This window comes from Aotus nancymaae, unplaced genomic scaffold, assembly GCF_030222135.1.
Source record: "Aotus nancymaae isolate 86718 unplaced genomic scaffold, 86718_ANA_hifiasm-v0.15.2.pri h1tg000057l, whole genome shotgun sequence".
In the NCBI taxonomy this organism is placed as follows: Eukaryota; Metazoa; Chordata; class Mammalia; order Primates; family Aotidae; genus Aotus; species Aotus nancymaae.
Genome location: NW_026988471.1, coordinates 1044211 through 1064037, shown reverse-complemented (window position 1 = coordinate 1064037; position 19827 = coordinate 1044211). Strand labels below are relative to the sequence as shown.

The 19827-nt window shown below is 54.2% G+C and overlaps 1 protein-coding gene across 1 annotated transcript in view; it reads left to right on the top strand.

Annotated features, from left to right (window-relative positions):
• The first annotated feature begins 5745 nt into the window (after window positions 1–5745).
• The window catches only part of PXDN (peroxidasin), a 108498-nt gene continuing 94416 nt past the window's right edge, over window positions 5746–19827 (top strand). The window contains exon 1 of the mRNA XM_064363796.1: window positions 5746–5975. Coding sequence (XP_064219866.1) covers window positions 5776–5975 — 200 coding nt within the window. The 5' untranslated portion in view covers window positions 5746–5775. The remainder of the gene's footprint in view (window positions 5976–19827) is intronic.

The window sequence follows — 19827 nt, the reverse complement described above, 5'->3', positions numbered from 1 at the left end:
GCAGGGTCTTTGTGACCTGTCTCTTGCGAAACCCGCCCTGAGACCTTCTAGCTTACCTTCAGTGAGGACGTTTCAATCAGCCTACAGGGCACACGCACGGAGGATGCACCACAGCCGGGAGCCGGGGGCCAGACACGTGTGAGCTCTGGGAAGGCGCCTGCCTGAGGATCCGGTGGCGGGACGCGCTCCCTGCTACGCCCCGTGTACCGCCCAGGGCCGCACAGCCAGTGCGCAGAGGCGGCCGTTCACTTAATGTGCTCATTCTAGCTGCTTGTATCCATATGGCTTAAAAATTATTTTTAATATATATATTTTTATTTTTGTAAAGACAAAGCCTCACTGTTGCCCAGGCTGGTCTCAAACTCCAGGACTCAAGTGATCCTCCCATCTTGGCCTCCCAAAATGCTGAGATTACAGGCAGAAGCCATCACGCTTGGCCTAAGTGGCTTGCTTTTAAGGCTGTGTTTCCACCTACCTGTGAGTTTCCCGGGGTCTCTGCCCTTGCGTGTCTGTGTCCGTCATCTGCTCACTTACTGGACGCTGGCTGGGTGCGGTGCTCACGCTGGATCTTCCAGGTCCAGTCTCGGCTCTTCCTTTCCTCACCTATTCTGGGAGACCCACCTCTAGTAGGGAATTGCCCAGGCCCCGTTCCCGCCTGACTTCCTCCTGGGTGACCAGGGGACGGCACCAGCCCCAGTGCCTCCACAAGTCCTCCCTGCCCTCCCAGCCATCCACCCACAGCCGCGCCCCGGCAGCCCCTCCTGCAGTTGGGAATCTTGCCTTCCCGGCCTCCGAGGGTCGGGGCGTGGCAGGGACGCTCAGTTGCTCCCCTAACTGCCTCACCACTCAGAGTCACTGATTAAACTCCCTCCACCGTGACCCTCTCGGCGCTTCCCCATCCTGCGGGGCCTTGGCTAGCCCCAGCGCGGCTTATGGAGGCGGGAAACAGGCCATCTCCCAGAGGGAGGACAGAGGGTCGCCTGCTTCCGCATGCAGCACACCATGGGCCTGGTCTGGGAGACCTCCATCTAGACCCAGGACCCCTGATGGGGAGGGGTTATTAGCTGGGCCCCCTCCCCGACATGAGCCTCCGCCCTCTGACTTCATCACCTGGTTGTGCAGAAAGCCCTTGTTGGTGCCTGAGAAAAACGTGGACTCCAAGTGTGAAGCTTAATTTACATGAAGATGTCTCGGGGCAGGAGCAGTGAAGTCACGGCTGCCACAAGGTGAGGACCCTCAGGCCGTTCCTCTCCACTCCCGGCCACTTCCCGGGTGCCTGACCCACTGCTCTGGCAGATGAAGTTCCCTTTGGCAGAGAAGTGTTGACTCTGCATGCTTAGTTTTAAACTCTAGAATCTCACCTTTCTGTGGTTGAACTGCACACAGAAAACCGTGTTCTGAGCCTGCAGCTGCCTCTCACCACGGGTCTCCCGGGAGCCCAGTGCCCTGCCCGGCTGCCCTTTGCTGCGGTTGAGCTGACACTAACCGAGGACTCACCGGGAACAGGGCTCTGACCCGCTCACCTGAGCCTTGTACATCCAGCGAAGGGAACAGGCCTTTTCCATAAGACCTGGGGACCTAGCACGAGCACCTCGGAGCAGGTCTTCAGACAGCAGTGGCCGTAGTCTTCACGGGTCTGTGGTCGGGCAGCCTGCCTGGCATGCTGCGGCACCCAGGGCCGCGTGTGCAGAGAACGCGGCCTGGGACCAAGCGAGTCTTCACATGCCGCGTCCCAGGGCTGTGTGTGACAACGAAACAGCGTTCCCTGGCACAACGCGCAGCTGGAAGGAGTGTTTGCTGTGGGACAAATCCCAAGATTGGGGGCGGATAACAGGACTGGAAAGTGGCCATGAGAGGGGGTGGGAGTTAGTGGGAACCTGGGGTGGGGGTCTCTCACCTGGGCCTGGGGAGCATGGGGGTGAGAGTGTCTCAGCTGGGCCCAGGGAACGTGGGGGTGTCTCACCTTGGCCCATGGAACTCTGGGGGTGGGAGTTTCTCAGTTGGACCTGGGGAACATGGGGTGAGGGAGTGACTCACCTGGACCTGGGAAGCATGAGGAGTGAGTGTTTCACCTGGATGGACCCCGGGAACACGGTGGGGGAGTGTTTCACCTGGATGGACCCGGGGAACACGGTGGGGGAGTGTTTCACCTGGATGGACCCCGGGAACACGGTGGGGGAGTGTTTCACCTGGATGGACCCCGGGAACACGGTGGGGGAGTGTTTCACCTGGATGGACCCCGGGAACACGGTGGGGGAGTGTTTCACCTGGCTGGACCCCGGGAACACGGTGGGGGAGTGTTTCACCTGGATGGACCCCGGGAACACGATGGGGGAGTGTTTCACCTGGATGGACCCCGGGAACATGGTGGGGGAGTGTTTCACCTGGGCTTGGGGAACAGGAACCTTTAGTGGCCGTCATGCTGCTCAGACAATCCACCTGCAGACCTTGGGGCCTGGAGGCGCTAGGCTTCTGTGGGCCTCTAGAGGGCAGGCGCAGGAAGCCATGAACAAAACACAGTGATGCAGGTTCAGCACCGCTGGGGAAGAACTCAGGAGCAAAACCTCGTTCTTTCAGGCCCAAATCATTGCACTGATCACCACTGCCCAGACTTCCTGCCAACGCTACGCAAACGCAAACAGACGCTGCACCACTCAGCGTCTTCAGGGACGCACAGGATGGGGTCCATAGGATGGATGCATGGATGGGGAGGAGGGAGGGAGGGAGGAAGGGACTGGGGGAGGAAGGAGGGAAAAAGTAAGGGAGGTGGCGGAGGGGAAGAATGAAGGAGGGGGGCGAATGGATGAAAGGATGCCTACAGGTGTGAATAGGTGAGTTGGTGGGTGGATGGATACGTTGATTGATTGATAGATTTTAAAAATCAGCTCAGGTGATTGTGGGCCCAGCAGGTCTGACATCAGGAGCTGGCGCTGCAGCCTTGGGGCAGAATTTCTCTTTTTCTGGGAAACCTCGGTTTTGCTCTCAATGCCTTCACCTGCTTAGGCAGGGCTCACCCACATCATCAAAGGTCACCTCCTTCCCTTGAGGCCCACAGATTATAGAGATTAACCACATACACGAAATACCTTCAGAGCAATTCTGGATTAGTGTGGCCACGTGGACACATAAAAGTAATCATCACAGGTGACGGGAGATGCTGTTGAACTGGAAGGAGAAGCCAACAATTCATGATGCCTTGAAATGCCACGACTCCTGAGGGTGGCAGCAGGTGGCGCTGTGGGCACCAGGTACAGGCCGCCGTGTCTGAGCGAGGGTGGACTACACACTGGGGAGCCTCTGGGCCACTGGGTGACACTCTGAGAAGTGAGGGTGGCCTGACTGAGGTCCATGCACGTCCGTAGGCTGCGGGGTCTGCTCCCGCTCCACGTACTTAGCAGCAGGATTGTACTGAAGCCTGCCTAGGACTGTGCCGCCTCCTCTGCTTGACACAATGTTTGCAGCTCCCACCTGGCATTCTGCCCTTATGGAAATCCAGAAGTGTCCACACAAGCATCCCTGTTCTACACACACTCAGGAGTGCCACGTGGCAGGCAGCCTCTAGGATGGTCCCAGAGGTTCTGTCTCATATTCCTACACTCTCAGGAAATGCCCTGCTGTGGTGAGTGCCGTGTGCAAGAGAATCTGTGGATGGAATCCAGCAGGAGATATAACATCCACAGTGTGAGCTGTAACCACAGGAGGTTGTGGACAGGATCCAGGAGGAGTGATGGAGTCTGAACTGGACCCACTGGCGTGTGTAGACAGGATCCTGCAGGGTGATGGCATCAGAGTCTGAACTGAACCCACTGGCGTGTGTAGACAGGATCCTGCAGGGCGATGGCATCAGAGTCTGAACTGAACCCACTGGAGTGTGTAGACAGGATCCTGCAGGGGTGATGACACCGGGAATCTCAACTGAACCGCCAGAATGTGTAGACAGGATCCTTCAAGGGTCTTGGCATCGGAGTCTGAACTGAACCCGCTAGAGTGTGTGGACAGGATCCTCCAGGGGCGATGCCATATGGAGTTTCAGGTGGACACACTTGAGTGTGTGGAGAGAATCCTGCAGGGGAGATGCCATCTGCAGTGGGAACTGGACCCACTGGAATCTTTGGATAGGATACTGTGGGAAACCCAGCATCTGCAGTGTAAACTCAGCCACTGCAGTGTGTAGTCAGGATCCTTCAGGAGAGATGGGATCTACAGTGTGGACCGAACCCACTGGAGTGTGTGGATAGCATCGCGCAGGAGTGATGACATGTTCCATGTGATCTGGACTGCCTTGAGTTGTAGATAGGAGCCTGCAAGAGTGATGGCCTCTGGAGTGTGAACTGGACCCACTAGAGGGTGTGGTGATCCTGCTGCAGGAGAGATGGCAGCTGGAGTGTGAATGGCACCACTGGGGTGTGTGGATAGGAGCCTGCAGGACAGAGCACATGTGGAGTGTGAACTGGACCCACTGACATGTGTGGACAGGATTCTGCAGAAGACGTGGCATCCGGAGCATTAACGGCACCACTCGTGTGTGTGGATAGAATTCTGCATACGTTATGGCATCTACGGTGTGAACTGGAGTCACTGGAGTGTGTGGATAGGACCCTGCAGGAGAGATGGGGTCTACAATGTGAACTGCACCCCTGGAATGTGTACACAGGGCCCTACAGGAGAGATGGCATCTGGAGAATGAACTGGACCACTGAAGTATGCGGATAGAGATGGCATCTGCAGTGTGAGCTGCACCGCTGGAGAGTGTGGATAGAGTCTTGCAGTGGGAACACGCCATGCTGTGCTTCTGAATCTGGCACTGTCACCCTGCGGCCTGGGCTCAGCAGCTCGGCCTCACCTTCCTTATCTGTAAAATTCAAAGGCTGGGTCCCAGTGGGATTATCGGAGAAGTGTGTGCACTTTGTGAGAATGCCACCTTTAACTGTGTGTAGTTTTCACGGCAGCGACCTCCCTCCTTTGCAAAGTCTTCTGCTGCCTGTGGACAACCTCGACGTCGGGGGGGGCTCCCTGGGTCTCTTTCTAGGTCTGTCCCAGGAGGGCAGGCACTGAAGGCCGTGAGCATCCCAAGGACTCCACACAGGACCTGCCATTCACCCAGCAGTGCTGAGCCAGGGGGCCGGCAGAGAGCAGGTGGCTCACAGGCCCCGGGAGCACGACCACCTGGGTCTCATCTTCCCGCAGAGACTCCCTCACTGTGCGCCTTGGGGCTTGGGCTTCAGTTTACTCAAGGAATGAGGAGCTTTTTTGACGTTAAGTGATTTCCTATGTGGTTGTGGGTAGGGAGAGGAAGAGGGAGAGAGAGAGGAGCGCGCACGCGCCTGGACTCCTGCCTGGAACAGAGCAGGCGCTCAAAAGTGTTACAAAACAGCAGCGCGCCAACAGAAAAACCCACGGTGCGCGCAGGCTGGAACCTCGGATAGGAGAGGTGGAGAAGTTTTGCGTAGGCCCCAGGGTCCCGAGCGCAGAATCGGGGTGCCAGTGTTCCCCTCCGCGCCCCTGAGCGCTCCCCGAGGCCATGCGGGCCGCGCCAAATGGATGCGGGCGCCCGGGCCGGACGCTGGGGCCGCGGGTCCTCGCCCCGCCCCGCCCTCGGGGACTCGGAGGGGCCGGGAGGAGCCGCGCGCATGTGCACCGCTGGCGCCCCCCGCCCCCCGCGCACAGCTGGGACGTGGGCCGCGGCCGGGCGGGCGCAGTCGGGAGCCGGCCGTGGTCGCGCCGGGCCCTCCGCGGCGGCTGCGTGCGTCCGAGCGTCCGTCCGCGCCGTCGGCCATGGCCCAGCGCTCCTCTGGCCCCGTGCGCCGCTGCCTGCCGGCGCTGGTGTTGTGCTGCGCCTGGGGCGCGCTGGCGGCGGTGGCTCAGAAGCCGGGCGCCGGGTGTCCCAGCCGCTGCCTCTGCTTCCGCACCACCGTGCGCTGCATGCATCTGCTGCTGGAGGCCGTGCCTGCCGTGGCGCCGCAGACCTCCATCCTGTGAGTGCGGCCGGGGCGCCGGGGGCGCGGGGTCCGGGGGCGCAGGGGTGATCGGAGGCTGGGGGCGCGGGGACGCGAGGACCTGGGGCCCGGGGGTGCGTGGAGGGAGATCCGGGGGCGCCGGGGTGATCGGAAGCTGGGGGCGCGGAGGGTGAAGGGGCCTCGGGCGCGCGGGGGGCGGGGGGCTCTGGACACAGCAGGGATCCTCGGAAGGGGGACGTGGGGAGATCAGGGCGTCACAGGGCCCGCTGGGCCTTTGTAGGTCCCGGCCGGGACGCCTAGGGGCGGACCTGAGCGCTGTGCGCGCGGCCTCCAGATCCGCCTTTGTTCGCAACTCTGCGGGAAGTTGTTGGGGCCGCCGGGGAAGCCCCGCTCGCCTCCCGCCGCTCCCCAGCTCCGCGCGCCACCCGCTTCCCGCTCCTTCGCGGTCCCTCCTCCTCTCACCTTTCCCCGCTCAGGCCCCTCCGTCCCCCTCCGTCCCCTCCGCCCCGCTCCTCGTCTTGTTCGCTCCCCTCCTCCGCTCCCCTTCCTTCTCCCCCTTCCTTCTCCCCTTCCTCCCCCCGCTTCCCCCACCCCAGCCTCTCGGAGCGCGGTGCCCACCCCCATCCCCCCGCGCCGGGGAAGCCTCCCCAGCGCCGCCTCAGTTCCTGGCCGAGGCCCCGCTCCCGGGGCCCCCGCATCCGCCCCGGCGCCAGGAGCGTCCTCTCCTGGGGTGTCCCCGGGGCCCTGCGGCTCTCAGAGGCTTTTCCTGCGCCCGGGGCGAGCCGGGCGGCCAGGGTTCCCCGGAGGGGCCGCGGGGCGGTCACGGAGCTTCGGGGCTGCCCGGTTCTGGACGGATCCGGGGCTCGGAGCGGGTTTCTGCCCCGGGCACGTCCCTTCTCCCGTGTTCGCGGCTGTGCTACACTAACCGGGCTCATTGCGTGGGGGTGGACACCCTGTATCCCGCCCGTGGGCCTCCCCGCGCCGCGGTCTCCAGAGCCGGAATCCCCATCCCTTCCGCCGCCGCGGGCTCCAGGTACGGAGCCGCCTCCAGCGCTCGCTGCGGCCTCCCGTGTTCCGACGCGACTTGGATTAAACATTTCGGGAATCTGTGAAGGGAGGCCGCGTTTCCGGCGCCGACTCTGATTTAGCCCTAGAGCTGCTCTTCTGCAGGCCAGAAAGTTTTCACTTTCCTTAGCTGAGCCAGAGGACTGCTTGGCACCGCCAGGGAGTCTGCAAACGTTCTAAAAATGTGAGTGAACAATTCAGGAAGCGGGCGGCCAGTGTGGTCGGACCAACCCCCGCTCCCAGGGGTCCCCGACTTCGCAGGCGGCTTCCTGCAGGCTCTGGGGCGGGCGGGACAGGGGCGCGCGCTCCTCTCCGCCTGGGAAATTGCTCCTCGGGAGAGAGACCGAGCCTTTCTTTCCAGAGCCTGGGAGTGGCCAGCCCAGGCCGCACGTCGTGGGGGCATCTCACTGGAAAGCAGTGAAGGTTTCGAGAGGTTTCCCTGGGTCTGGGTAACGTAATTCCTGCTGAGCCAGTGGAAAAAGCAGACGTCAAAGTCATCTTTCACACCTGGTCTGTTTAATAAAGCTTGCCGTATGCTTTGCCCTGGAATATTAATTGCGTGTTGAAAATAACATTTAAAAATAAGTGTCGTAGAAGACAGCTGGGGGCCTCTGCTCCGCTTTGCGGGGTGTGGTCGCGGACAAACACTTCACAGCGTTTGAAAAAGGAGCTGAGAGTAGACGGGTGACGTCATAGTCGACTCTCAACACTTCCTCAAGGAGCGCATGGCGACGTTCCTGTCTCGCACTTCCGGGGGTTTGCAGCGCTCAGCGGTGCTGTGAAGTGTGCCTGTGGAGTCGCACTGACTCCGTGAGGCAGGTAGACCAGTAGCTGTTAAGTCGATCAAATCCCTTATAGACCTAAACACTTTATTGGAGAAATGAACATACCCATTTTATGGCCGTGGAATCAGTCGCTCTGGGAGAGAAATGCAGCTCCTGCTGCTGTTTCTGTGGCCACGAGGAAGAGGGCGTCGCTGCTGGCCAGAATAGAGTCCTGGCTGGATGCATTCCAGCTGGGTGACTGACTCTTAGCAAGTCCCAGGTCCCTTGGGAGAACGCGAGGGACCTGGGCACAGTGGACAGGCGTCATGAGAGCCGTAGGGAGTGCAGCCTGGGGAGGCGGGGACGGGGTAAGAGGGAGACCCATCCTCGGGGGTATCTGTTGAGGAGTCTCTGGGGACATGGTCTGGGAGGCTCTCGCTTGAGATGACAGTTATACATTAACATGCTAGACGTGAATAAACGTTTCGTGCCCACCTTCAGCTTTCTCCCAGCGCCGTGCTCTCATGTGGGACTATTTTCTATTAAAATTTTTTGGTAGAAATTGGGAACATACTATATATGAAAATTAAAACACACCCTGCCTAAAAGTTAGTTGGGCCATCCAACCATCACACTGTCTCTTCACTTGTAGGAGGCTCACCCCCACTCAGCCCCGCAAGAGGCAGAATCATCCGAAAACATCTTATGGCTCCTTCCCCTCAAATGCAGGGGTGTGTTTAAGCGGGGCCTGGTACTGGACTGTTTCGTTTGTGGGTTGGGGCTTTGGAAAACAGTGGAATAAACCCAGCATGACTCGGGTTTGGATCCACTTTGAGCTCCCTGGGCTGCAAGTGTGAAGGGCGCTTCACCCGCCGCTGCTCGGTCCTGGGTCGAGGGCTTTGGCCCTGCTGCTGGGCGTCCCACGGAGGCCTCACTCAGTTCTGCTGTGCAGAAATGCCTGGCTTTTAAATTACAGCGTCTTTCTGTATCCAACACAATCAAAGTTTATCACAATGGTAGTTAAAAGCTAGTATTAAGGATGAAATACGCCGCTCTCTGCCCCTTCCTTTCCTCCTGTCAACCCCAGGCTTTGAGGGGAGGTCACATTTTAAACTTTGTTCATTGAAGTCATGCCACCCCAAGGTGCTGGCTGGACACACTGGAGCTTGACCCGCCATGCCCTCCTCCTGTCCCGCCATGCCCTCCTCAGAGAGTGAGGGGGCTTCCCGAGCAGGGATAAGATGACCCCAGGTGTGTGCAGGCCTGGTGGGACTGGGGACGGGGGGTGCAGAGCTCTTGCGATCTGCATGCTTGGTGGTCTGGACCGAGTGGATGCCCACCTCCCGGCCGGTGTCCACATGGGCCGAAGGGTCCAGTGTCGCTGCTCTGTGGGGCTCCAGCACCTGCAGGTCCCCCAGGCCCTCTGGGGCTCATAGTCCATAGAGGGAGTGGGTTCTGGGCCTTTTAACTGACTTCCTGCAGCCCCTGAGTCACATTGGGCCAAGGTTTATCCTTGGAGCTTCCCTGACTTCCCTTCGAGAATTGGCCGCCTTTCAGAGAGGACCTCTCCTCCTCACACGTGCGAAGAGGGCACTGCGTGTGGCCTGGCACTCAGGGAACGGGCTGGGTGGTGCTGCAGAGGGGGCCGCCTGGCGGGAGCTCCCTGGCTCTCCACCCTCAGCACTTTCCACACCCTCCCTCCTCCTCCGCATCCTGCTGCTCCCGGGAAGTTCCCTCCCATTTGTTTGCGTCTTCTGGGAGGACCCACAGCCCCTGGGACGGACACCAGGCCTCTCCTCCTTTGGGCAGGAGCCTGGGGCTTCTCCAGCCTACACGAGATACCTCTGCCGGGACGGGGATGCGTCTTCTGGGACTGCAGGCTTTAGCATCAGTGTTTGCCTTCATGGAACAAATGATGACTTTCACGTTTATTGGCACAACAGAGTCAAAGACTTCATTATTCCCACTCAAATACATTTGAAAAGCACCATGGAGATACTTAAAACATGTTTAGATGTTTGTAGTTCGTCTTTGTAAGGCGGTGGGTGGACCAGCTCCAGCTTGAAGTGTCATATAGTCATATGGTCCCATCCAGGGTCCACAAGCTGCGACAGACTGAGGTTTTCTCCCTTGGATGGGTGACTTGGCTTGCTTCTCTGTTCTGACTCCGTTTCCCTAGTTGCAGGTGATTGGCAGCTGTATAGTTCCTTCCCGACAGAGCTAAGTCCGGTGGACAGTGAATGAGTGGCTCTCGCAGTGCACAAGCAGAAGTTTGGGGAATTGTCTTAATGGACCAGATGGTCTGTGTGGCACGCCAGTTTTCAGGTCATCCATGAGTGGACAGGAGGGTTTACCACTGGGTCTGGAGGGGCATGACTGCCTCTGGGGCCATGGACGGCATCTGATCTTCCCGGAACACACTGGCCAGAAGCCGGTGCGGGCCCCTGCCTGGGGTGAAACCTGGGCCTTTTAAAGCAAAGCAGATGCTGCATTGTCTGGGCAGGAGCCTCCTTGGCACAGATCCAGGATTTGAAATTAAATATGTAAACACAAACAAAGACAGACTTCCAGCCTGCAGGGCAGAGCTCCTCTGGAATCCCAACGCTAGGGAAGCGGTGGAAGATCAGGCAGGGTGTGGTGGTGGCTCACGGCTGTAATCCCAGCACTTTGGGAAGCCAAGGCGGGCAGATTGCCTGAGCTCAAGAGTTCGAGACCAGCCTGGGCTACATGGCCAAACACTTCTCTACCAGAAATACAAACAATTAGCTGGGCCTGGTGGTGCGCACCTGTGGTCCCAGCTACTCAGAGGCTGAGGCAGGAGAATCGGTTGAGCCTGGGAGGTGGAGGTTGTACTGAGCCGGAATCGCGCCACTGCACTCCAGCCTGGGCCACAGAGCCAGACCTACACCCCCCAAAAACGTTCGAAGATCTACATGCATTATGCTAATCCCCCATGGCTGGTTATGAGATTTACCTTTTTGATTGGAGAATCCAAACGTTTTTCCTTTGCACTTGACGACAAGAAGCAGCTGAAATCGATGCAAATGCCTGAGATCCTGACAGGCCCAGGCAGTGCTCTGGGAGGGGCTCAGGGCTGGGGAATCGGGCGGTCTCTTAGGAGTACCCAGGTCTTCCCCGCTCCTACTCAAGGTCCAGAGCTGAGCAGCTACTGCTGACCTCGGGCCTTCAGTGACCAACAGGTGAGATCTCCCACGCTTCCCAGCGTCTGGGTTTACTAATTATTTTAAGAGTGACAGTTGTGTTTTTGGGGTACAGAAGAAAATGTGATTTATTTAAAAGTACCTTTTTGAGGGAATTCAATTTAAGAGAAGGCAAACTTTACCATGTTTGAGGCTTAAAAATGCCAGTCAGGAGATTTTGTATGTCAGTGGTATCTCTCCACGTGGGCCAGTAGCTCCGCAGGACCAAGGCTGGTTGGTTGAATTGTGAAACTCAGTGCTGCGGGCTACCCGCATGTGACTTAACACACGTATGTCAGTGGGTGGGTACACGCTTCTTTGATGCTGAAATAATACCACTGCTTGATTTTTTTTCTAAATTCATAACACTAGTAATTTTTGTTTTCTTTGTTTTAAAGTTTATTTTGAAAAATAGTCATTAAGGTAGGCATGGCGGCTCACGCCTGTAATCCCAGCACTTTGGGAGGCTGAGGAGGGTGGATCACCTGAGGTCAGGGGTTCGAGACCAGCCTGGCCAACATGGTAAAACCCCATTGCTACTAAAAATACAAAAATTAGCCAGGCATGGTGGCACACACCTGTAGTCCCAGCTACTCAGGAGGCTGAGGCAGGCAAATCACTTGAATCCAAGAGGCGGAGGTTGCAGTGAGTTGAGATCCGGCCACTGCACTCCAGCTCGGGGGACAGAGCAAGACTCTGTCTAAAAAAAAAAATAGGCCTTATATTTGTCCCCATCTGATTTCTCTTCAGATGCAAAAGGCCACAGCAAAATAGTGAAGCCCGAAAGCTGTCTCAGTGGAACGATACTCACGCAAGGTGAACTGACGTTGGCGTGAACAAAAGCCACACGTCGACCGTGGGCTGCCTCACGGGTTAGGTCTCTCTGACTCCGACGCGAGGTCAGCCGTCACTGCTGTTCTGTTCGCTGCTTGCTTTACTCTGGAGGCTGTTGCTCCCCCCTGTTTATTAATCTGAGCACTCCCAAGCAAAGAGGATGGGAGACACTGACCCCCAAGGAACCGAGCCTGGAGGCCCAAGGCGAAGAAGGGCAGGCCCTGCTCCGTGCGGCCAAGGGCCCTGCGTGTTCAGGCATCTTTTGTTTGTTCCTGGTCTGACTGCCTTGCGTCATCAGCCCATGGAAAGCAGAGTTCATACCCTGCTCCTCTCCAGATGCCCAGCGTATCTGAGCTGCTCGGAGCACCAGGGCAGAGTGTTTACCAGAAAGCGCGTAGCGGTCAGCCCCGCACCCTCCATCCTACCCGACTGTTGCCTCCTGAGCCCTGCAGAGCTAGTCAGGCTTTAGGAGGCACCCGCAGACGCGTCTGTCTTTTGTTCCACAGTTAAATCAGAAGTAGAAGCTTGGCCAGTGACTGTTACCCTATTTGACCTTTGTCCACATGAGGATTTTTACTTAGGGAAAAATATGCCTCATCAGACATAATCAGCATTTTAAAAGAGCACATATTTAAAGTACACTTGCTAAGTTTTAACATCCACCTCCTGGGTTCAACTAATCCTCCTGCCTTAGCCTCCTGCTCCTAGCTACTCTTGAGTAGCTGGGACTACAAGCATGTGCCCCCATGCCTGGATTTTTTCTAAATTTTTTTAAAAACTTTTTATTTTGTGGAGATGGGGTCTTGCTATTTGTCCAGGCTGGTCTCAAACTCCTGGCTTTAAGCAGTCCTCCCATGTTGGCCTCTGAAAGCCCTGGGATGACAGGTGTGAGCCCGTGTGGCTGGCCTGTAATCAGGGATCTTTGATGCTACCATTGTAGTTGTTTCAGGGTGTGATAAACCACACCTGTGTAAGACTGCAGACTTAACCTAAATTGTGTGTGTGTGCTGACTGTTCCGCTGACTGGCCGTTCCTCCTTATCCTCTTTCGAGGCCTTCTTATTTCCTGAGGCACGGTAGTATTGAAATCAGGCCAATTGATAATTCCACAGTGGCCTTTCAGGGTACTAGGGAAAGGAAGAGGTGCAGGCCCCTTACTTCAAATCAAAAGCTAGAAATGATTAAGCTTAGTGAAGAAGGCTAGGCCTCTTGCATCAGTTAGTTATAGAGGAAGTTTTAGTGGTTTGGGAAGAAGCGCAAACCAACCACAACATTCTGTTCAGCCAAAGGTCGATCCAGAGCAAGGCCCTCACGCTCTTTATTCCTTTAAAGGCAGAGAGAAGCTGCAGAAGGAAAGTTCGGAGCTAGCAGAGGTTGGTTCATAAGGTTAAGGAGATAAGCCAACTCCGTAACATAAACGTGTAAGGTGAAGCAGCAGGTGCTGTTGGAGAAGCTGCAGCAAGTTCTCCAGAGGATCCAGCTAGTAGCCATGATTAAGGGGGCACCAAACAACAGACTTTTAGTGTGGACAAAGCAGCCCTCTCTTGGAAGGAGATGCCATCTAGGACTTTTCATAGCTAGAGAGAAGTCAATGCCTGGCTTCAAAGCTTCAAAGGACAGGGTGACTCTCTGGGTCAGGAGCTGCTGCAGCTGGTGACTTTCACCCGAAGCCAGTGCTCATTTACCATCCCCAAACTCTAGGGTCTTAAGGACCATGCTAAATCTACTATGTTCGTGCTCTACCAATGGAAGAACAAGGCCTGGATGACAGCACATCTGTTTACAGCATGGTTCTCTGAATATTTTAAGCCCACTGTTGAGACCTACTGCTTGGAAAAAAAGATTCTTTTCAAAATACTGCTGTTCATTTACAATGCGTCCAGTCACCCAAGAACTCTGATGGAGAATACGAAGAGATTAATGTTGTCTTCATGGCTGCTAACACAAAACATCTATTCTGCGGCCCATGAATTAAGGAATAACTTTGACTTTCAAGCCTTATTATTTAATACGTTCATTCCATAATACTATAACTCCCATAGATAGTGAGTTCTCTGATTGAACTGGGCAAAGTCAATTGAAATCCTTCTGGAAAGGATTCATCATTCTAGATGCCATTAAGAATATTTTTGATTCATAGGAGGTCAAAACATGAACAAGTACAGGAGTTTGGAAGAAGTTGATTCCAACCCTCACGGATGACTTTGAGGGGTTCAAAGACTCCATGGAGAAAGTCACTGCAGATGTAGTGGAAATAATAGCAAGAGAGCCGGAATTAGAAATGGAGTCTGAAGATAGGAGAGAATTGCTGCAATTTCATGATCAAACTTGAACAGATGAGGAGTTGTGTCTATGGATAAGCATGAGAAGTGGCTTCTTGAGATGGAATGTGCTCCTGGTGAAGATGCTGTGAGCATTGTTGAAATGACAATGAAGGATTTAGAATATTCCCTAAACTGAGTGGATAAAGCGGCAGCAGGGTTTGAGAGGATTGACTCCAGTTTTGGATGAAGTTCTGCTGTGGATAAAAAGCTATCAAACAGCATCACATACTACAGAGAAACCTTTTGTGAACGGAAGAGCCAATAGCTGTGGAAAACGTATTGTCTTATTTTAAGAAATTGCCGTAGCCACCCCAACCTTCGGCAACCACCACCGTGATCCATCAGCGCCAGCAACGTCAAAGCAAGGTTCTCCACCAGCAAAAAGAAGAAACTCTCTGAAGGCTCAGGTGTTTTATAACATTATTTTAGCAATACAATAGTTTTTAAATAAAGTCTGTACCTTTTTTAGTTGTAACGCTATTGTATACTTTATCAGCTAGATTATAGTGAACATAGAACTTTTATATGTACTAGGAGATCAAAACATTCATGTGAATAACTTTTTTGCAATTTTCAACTTATGTCAGCGATCTGGGCCCAACTCTGAAATATCCGAGTGGTACGCCTGTGTTTCTGTTTCTCCCTGGCCGCAGTTCTTGTGACACTGTTGTCCTGCTCTGGTTGTACATACGTCATAAGCGCCACACTGCACTTTGTCATTTCGTTTAAGCTGTCAGTTATCTTTTTAGAGATTTAAATAAGCAGAACATGTTTTTGTTCTTCCCAGCTCCACATATTCCTCTGCATAGGTTCATATTTTAGTCCTTTTACTTCAAGAGCTCTAGAAAATGTCTTGTAGTGCGGATCTATCGGTGATCAATTCTTTTAGCTTTCGGATGTTTAAAAAGTGCTTTACTTTGCCTTCATTCTCAAATGATATTTTGCTGAGTAATATTCTGGTTGGTGGTTTTCTCTGACACAGCTTTTTTTTTTTTTTTGAGATGGAGTCTTGCTCTGTCTCCCGGGCTGGAGGGCAGTGGTACCATCTCAGCACACTGCAGCCTCTGCCTCCCAGCTTCAAGCAATTCTCCTGCCTCAGCCTCCTGAAGAGCTGGGATTACAGGCACACACCACCACACCTGGCTAATGTTTTGTATTTTTAATAGAAATGGGGTTTCACCGTGTTGGCCAGGCTGGTCTCGAACTCCTGGCCTCAGGTGGTCCACCCACCTCAGCCTCCCAAAGTGTCGGGATTACGGGTGTAAGGCACTCACCCGGCCGACACGGCTTTAAAAATGTCCTCTCCCGTTGTTTCCCATGAGAAGGCTACGGACACCTGTGTCTTTGTTTCGTCTTTGTGCTCCTGGTGCTTCTGAGTCTCTCCTTATCCTGGTGTTGAGCAATTTGATTATGATATGCCTTGGTGGGGTTTTCTCTGTTTCTTGTGCTTGGGTTTTTTAATTTAAATTTTTTATTTAATTTTATTTTTTAAATCTTGGACTTGTGGGTTTACAGATTTCTTCAAATTTGGAGAATTTGGGGCTGTTTCATCTTCAGATACGTTTTCTGTCCCCACCTTTGTCTCCTCTTCGTTGAAGATTCCAGTGATACACACGTGAGGCCAGGCTCACTCATCCATTGCTTGATTTTTGTTGCTATGTCTTTTTCTGTGTGCCTTTTACTTCGGGTAGTTTCTGTTTTTGTCTTGAGAGTAACAAGTCTTTCTCTCTCAATGTCCAGTTTACTGTTAATTTTATGTATTTTTCAGCTCAGACATTGTGATTTTCACCTCTCTAATGTGAGTATTAAAAAAAAAAATCTTCCATGACTCTACTTGATGTTTTGAACTTGTGGAATAAATATAATTTTAATAATCTGCTAACTCTGCTAACTCAAACATCTGTGGCTGTTCTGGGTTGGTTTTAATTGAAGAATGTAATCTTCTCAGTAGAAATTATAATATCCTTCTTTTCGTGCTGTATCCGTTTTTAGCAGATTCCAGACACTGGAAATTTTACCCGGTGAGCACTGGATACTTTTGTGTTCTGACAGTTTTCCCTGAGCTTTGTTCTTGGGTTCAGGTACGTGGAAACAGTTTGGTTCTTTTAGGTCTTGATTGTAAGATTTGTCAGGCAGGATTTCAGCAATGCGTTACCTAAGGCTCATCGTTTTCAACAATGAGGCGAGGCTCTTCCCTGTCACATACCAAATGCCTGTGAATCCTGAGGTTTTCACTCTGGCGGATGAGAACAGGCACAGCTCACTCCTGACCCAGTGTGTGTGGGTGCACAAGGGTCCGTAGTCCATTTGGCTGCTGCTTTTCTGGCCGTGGGCAGTTTACCTGCAGGTGTGTGCTGCTCAGGGCTCAGCTCCGTGCTGGACGCTCTGCAGGCCCCTGGGACGTTTCCCTCCCTATCCTGGAAGGGCTCAGGAGTCTCATCTCTGTCCTGCTGGTTCTGCCGCCTGGTCTCAGGGCTCGGCTCAGCGCTGGATGCTCTGCAGGCCCCTGGGACTCTTCTCTCTGTATCCCGGGAGGGCTCGGGGTCTTACCTCTGTCCCTGTCCTGCCAGTTCTGCCGCCTGGTCTTCCGGGTACCCAGCATCGTCTTCTCTCTTAGGCAATGAGCTGGGGCCGTTTTCTGCTTGGTCCATCTGTTTTCCATCTCACAGGGATCAGTCGTTTGTTGGCTGATGCCAGTAACTTGAAAACAGCTGCTTCATCTATTTTGTCATTTTTTTTTGGTTGTTTCAGACAGAAGAGAAAGTCTTGCCCTGTAATTCCATGTTGTTCTAAAGCAGACATCTCCATTCACGTTTTAAGAACAAAAGTGTTTTTAAAATGTTCTATGAATGTTTAATCTACTTGGAATTCTTCTGCAAGCAGGTGTGGTAAAATAAATAACATCTTAAAATACTGACCACATTCACATTCTCAAGTTAAAATTAAAAAAAGGAAACATGGAAACGACTCTCCCCTGGCTTTCCCCATCTGTCTTTGGAATGCCCTTGGCTTAGTCAGGGTCATTCAACCTTACTTGGTGAACAGAGCAATGGCAGAACCTCTGTGCACTAAAAGACAGTGAGTGCCTACCTCACCCACACAACACCCAGTGCACACGCTGTGAGTTCCTACCTCACCCACACAACACCCAGTGCACACGCTGTGAGTTCCTACCTCACCCACACAACACCCAGTGCACACGCTGTGAGTTCCTACCTCACCCACACAACACCCAGTGCACACGCTGTGAGTTCCTACCTCACCCACACAACACCCAGTGCACACGCTGTGAGTTCCTACCTCACCCACACAAATCCCAGTGCACACGCTGTGAGTTCCTACCTCACCCACACAAATCCCAGTGCACACGCTGTGAGTTCCTACCTCACCCACACGACACCCAGTGCACATGCTGTGAGTTCCTACCTCACCCACACAACACCCAGTCACTGCACATGCTGTGAGTTCCTACTTCACCCACACAAATCCCAGTGCACACGCTGTGAGTTCCTACCTCACCCACACAAATCCCTGTGCACATGCTGTGAGTTCCTACCTCACCCACACAACACCCAGTCACTGCACATGCTGTGAGTTCCTACTTCACCCACACAAATCCCAGTGCACACGCTGTGAGTTCCTACCTCACCCACACAAATCCCAGTGCACACGCTGTGAGTTCCTACCTCACCCACACAACAACCAGTGCACACACTGTGAGTTCCTACCTCACCCACACAAATCCCAGTGCACACGCTGTGAGTTCCTACCTCACCCACACAACACCCAGTCAGTGCACACGCTGTGAGTTCCTACCTCACCCACACAACAACCAGTGCACACACTGTGAGTTCCTACCTCACCCACACAACACCCAGTGCACACGCTGTGAGTTCCTACCTCACCCACACAACACCCAGTCAGTGCACACGCTGTGAGTTCCTACCTCACCCACACAAATCCCAGTGCACACGCTGTGAGTTCCTACCTCACCCACACAGCAACCAGTGCACACACTGTGCGTTCCTACCTCACCCCCGCAAATCCCAGTGTACACGCTGTGAGTTCCTACCTCACCCACACAAATCCCAGTGTACACGCTGTGAGTTCCTACCTCACCCACACAAATCCCAGTGTACACGCTGTGAGTTCCTACCTCACCCACACAAATCCCAGTGTACACGGTATGAGTTCCTACCTCACCCACAGAAATCCCAGTGTACACGCTGTGAGTTCCTACCTCACCCACACAACACCCAGTCACTGCACATGCTGTGAGTTCCTACTTCACCCACACAAATCCCAGTGCACACGCTGTGAGTTCCTACCTCACCCACACAAATCCCTGTGCACATGCTGTGCGTTCCTACCTCACCCACACAAATCCCAGTCAGTGCACACGCTGTGAGTTCCTACCTCACCCCCACAAATCCCAGTGCACACGCTGTGAGTTCCTACCTCACCCACACGACACCCAGTGCACATGCTGTGAGTTCCTACCTCACCCACACAACACCCAGTCACTGCACATGCTGTGAGTTCCTACTTCACCCACACAAATCCCAGTGCACACGCTGTGAGTTCCTACCTCACCCACACAACAACCAGTGCACACACTGTGAGTTCCTACCTCACCCACACAACACCCAGTGCACACGCTGTGAGTTCCTACCTCACCCACACAACACCCAGTCAGTGCACACGCTGTGAGTTCCTACCTCACCCACACAAATCCCAGTGCACACGCTGTGAGTTCCTACCTCACCCACACAGCAACCAGTGCACACACTGTGCGTTCCTACCTCACCCCCGCAAATCCCAGTGTACACGCTGTGAGTTCCTACCTCACCCACACAAATCCCAGTGTACACGCTGTGAGTTCCTACCTCACCCACACAAATCCCAGTGTACACGGTATGAGTTCCTACCTCACCCACAGAAATCCCAGTGTACACGCTGTGAGTTCCTACCTCACCCACACAACACCCAGTCACTGCACATGCTGTGAGTTCCTACTTCACCCACACAAATCCCAGTGCACACGCTGTGAGTTCCTACCTCACCCACACAAATCCCTGTGCACATGCTGTGCGTTCCTACCTCACCCACACAACACCCAGTCAGTGCACACGCTGTGAGTTCCTACCTCACCCCCACAAATCCCAGTGCACACGCTGTGAGTTCCTACCTCACCCACACGACACCCAGTGCACATGCTGTGAGTTCCTACCTCACCCACACAACACCCAGTCACTGCACATGCTGTGAGTTCCTACCTCACCCCCACAAATCCCAGTGCACACGCTGTGAGTTCCTACCTCACCCACACAACACCCAGTGCACATGCTGTGAGTTCCTACCTCACCCACACAACACCCAGTCACTGCACATGCTGTGAGTTCCTACTTCACCCACACAAATCCCAGTGCACACGCTGTGAGTTCCTACCTCACCCACACAACAACCAGTGCACACACTGTGAGTTCCTACCTCACCCACACAACACCCAGTGCACACGCTGTGAGTTCCTACCTCACCCACACAACACCCAGTCAGTGCACACGCTGTGAGTTCCTACCTCACCCACACAAATCCCAGTGCACACGCTGTGAGTTCCTACCTCACCCACACAGCAACCAGTGCACACACTGTGCGTTCCTACCTCACCCCCGCAAATCCCAGTG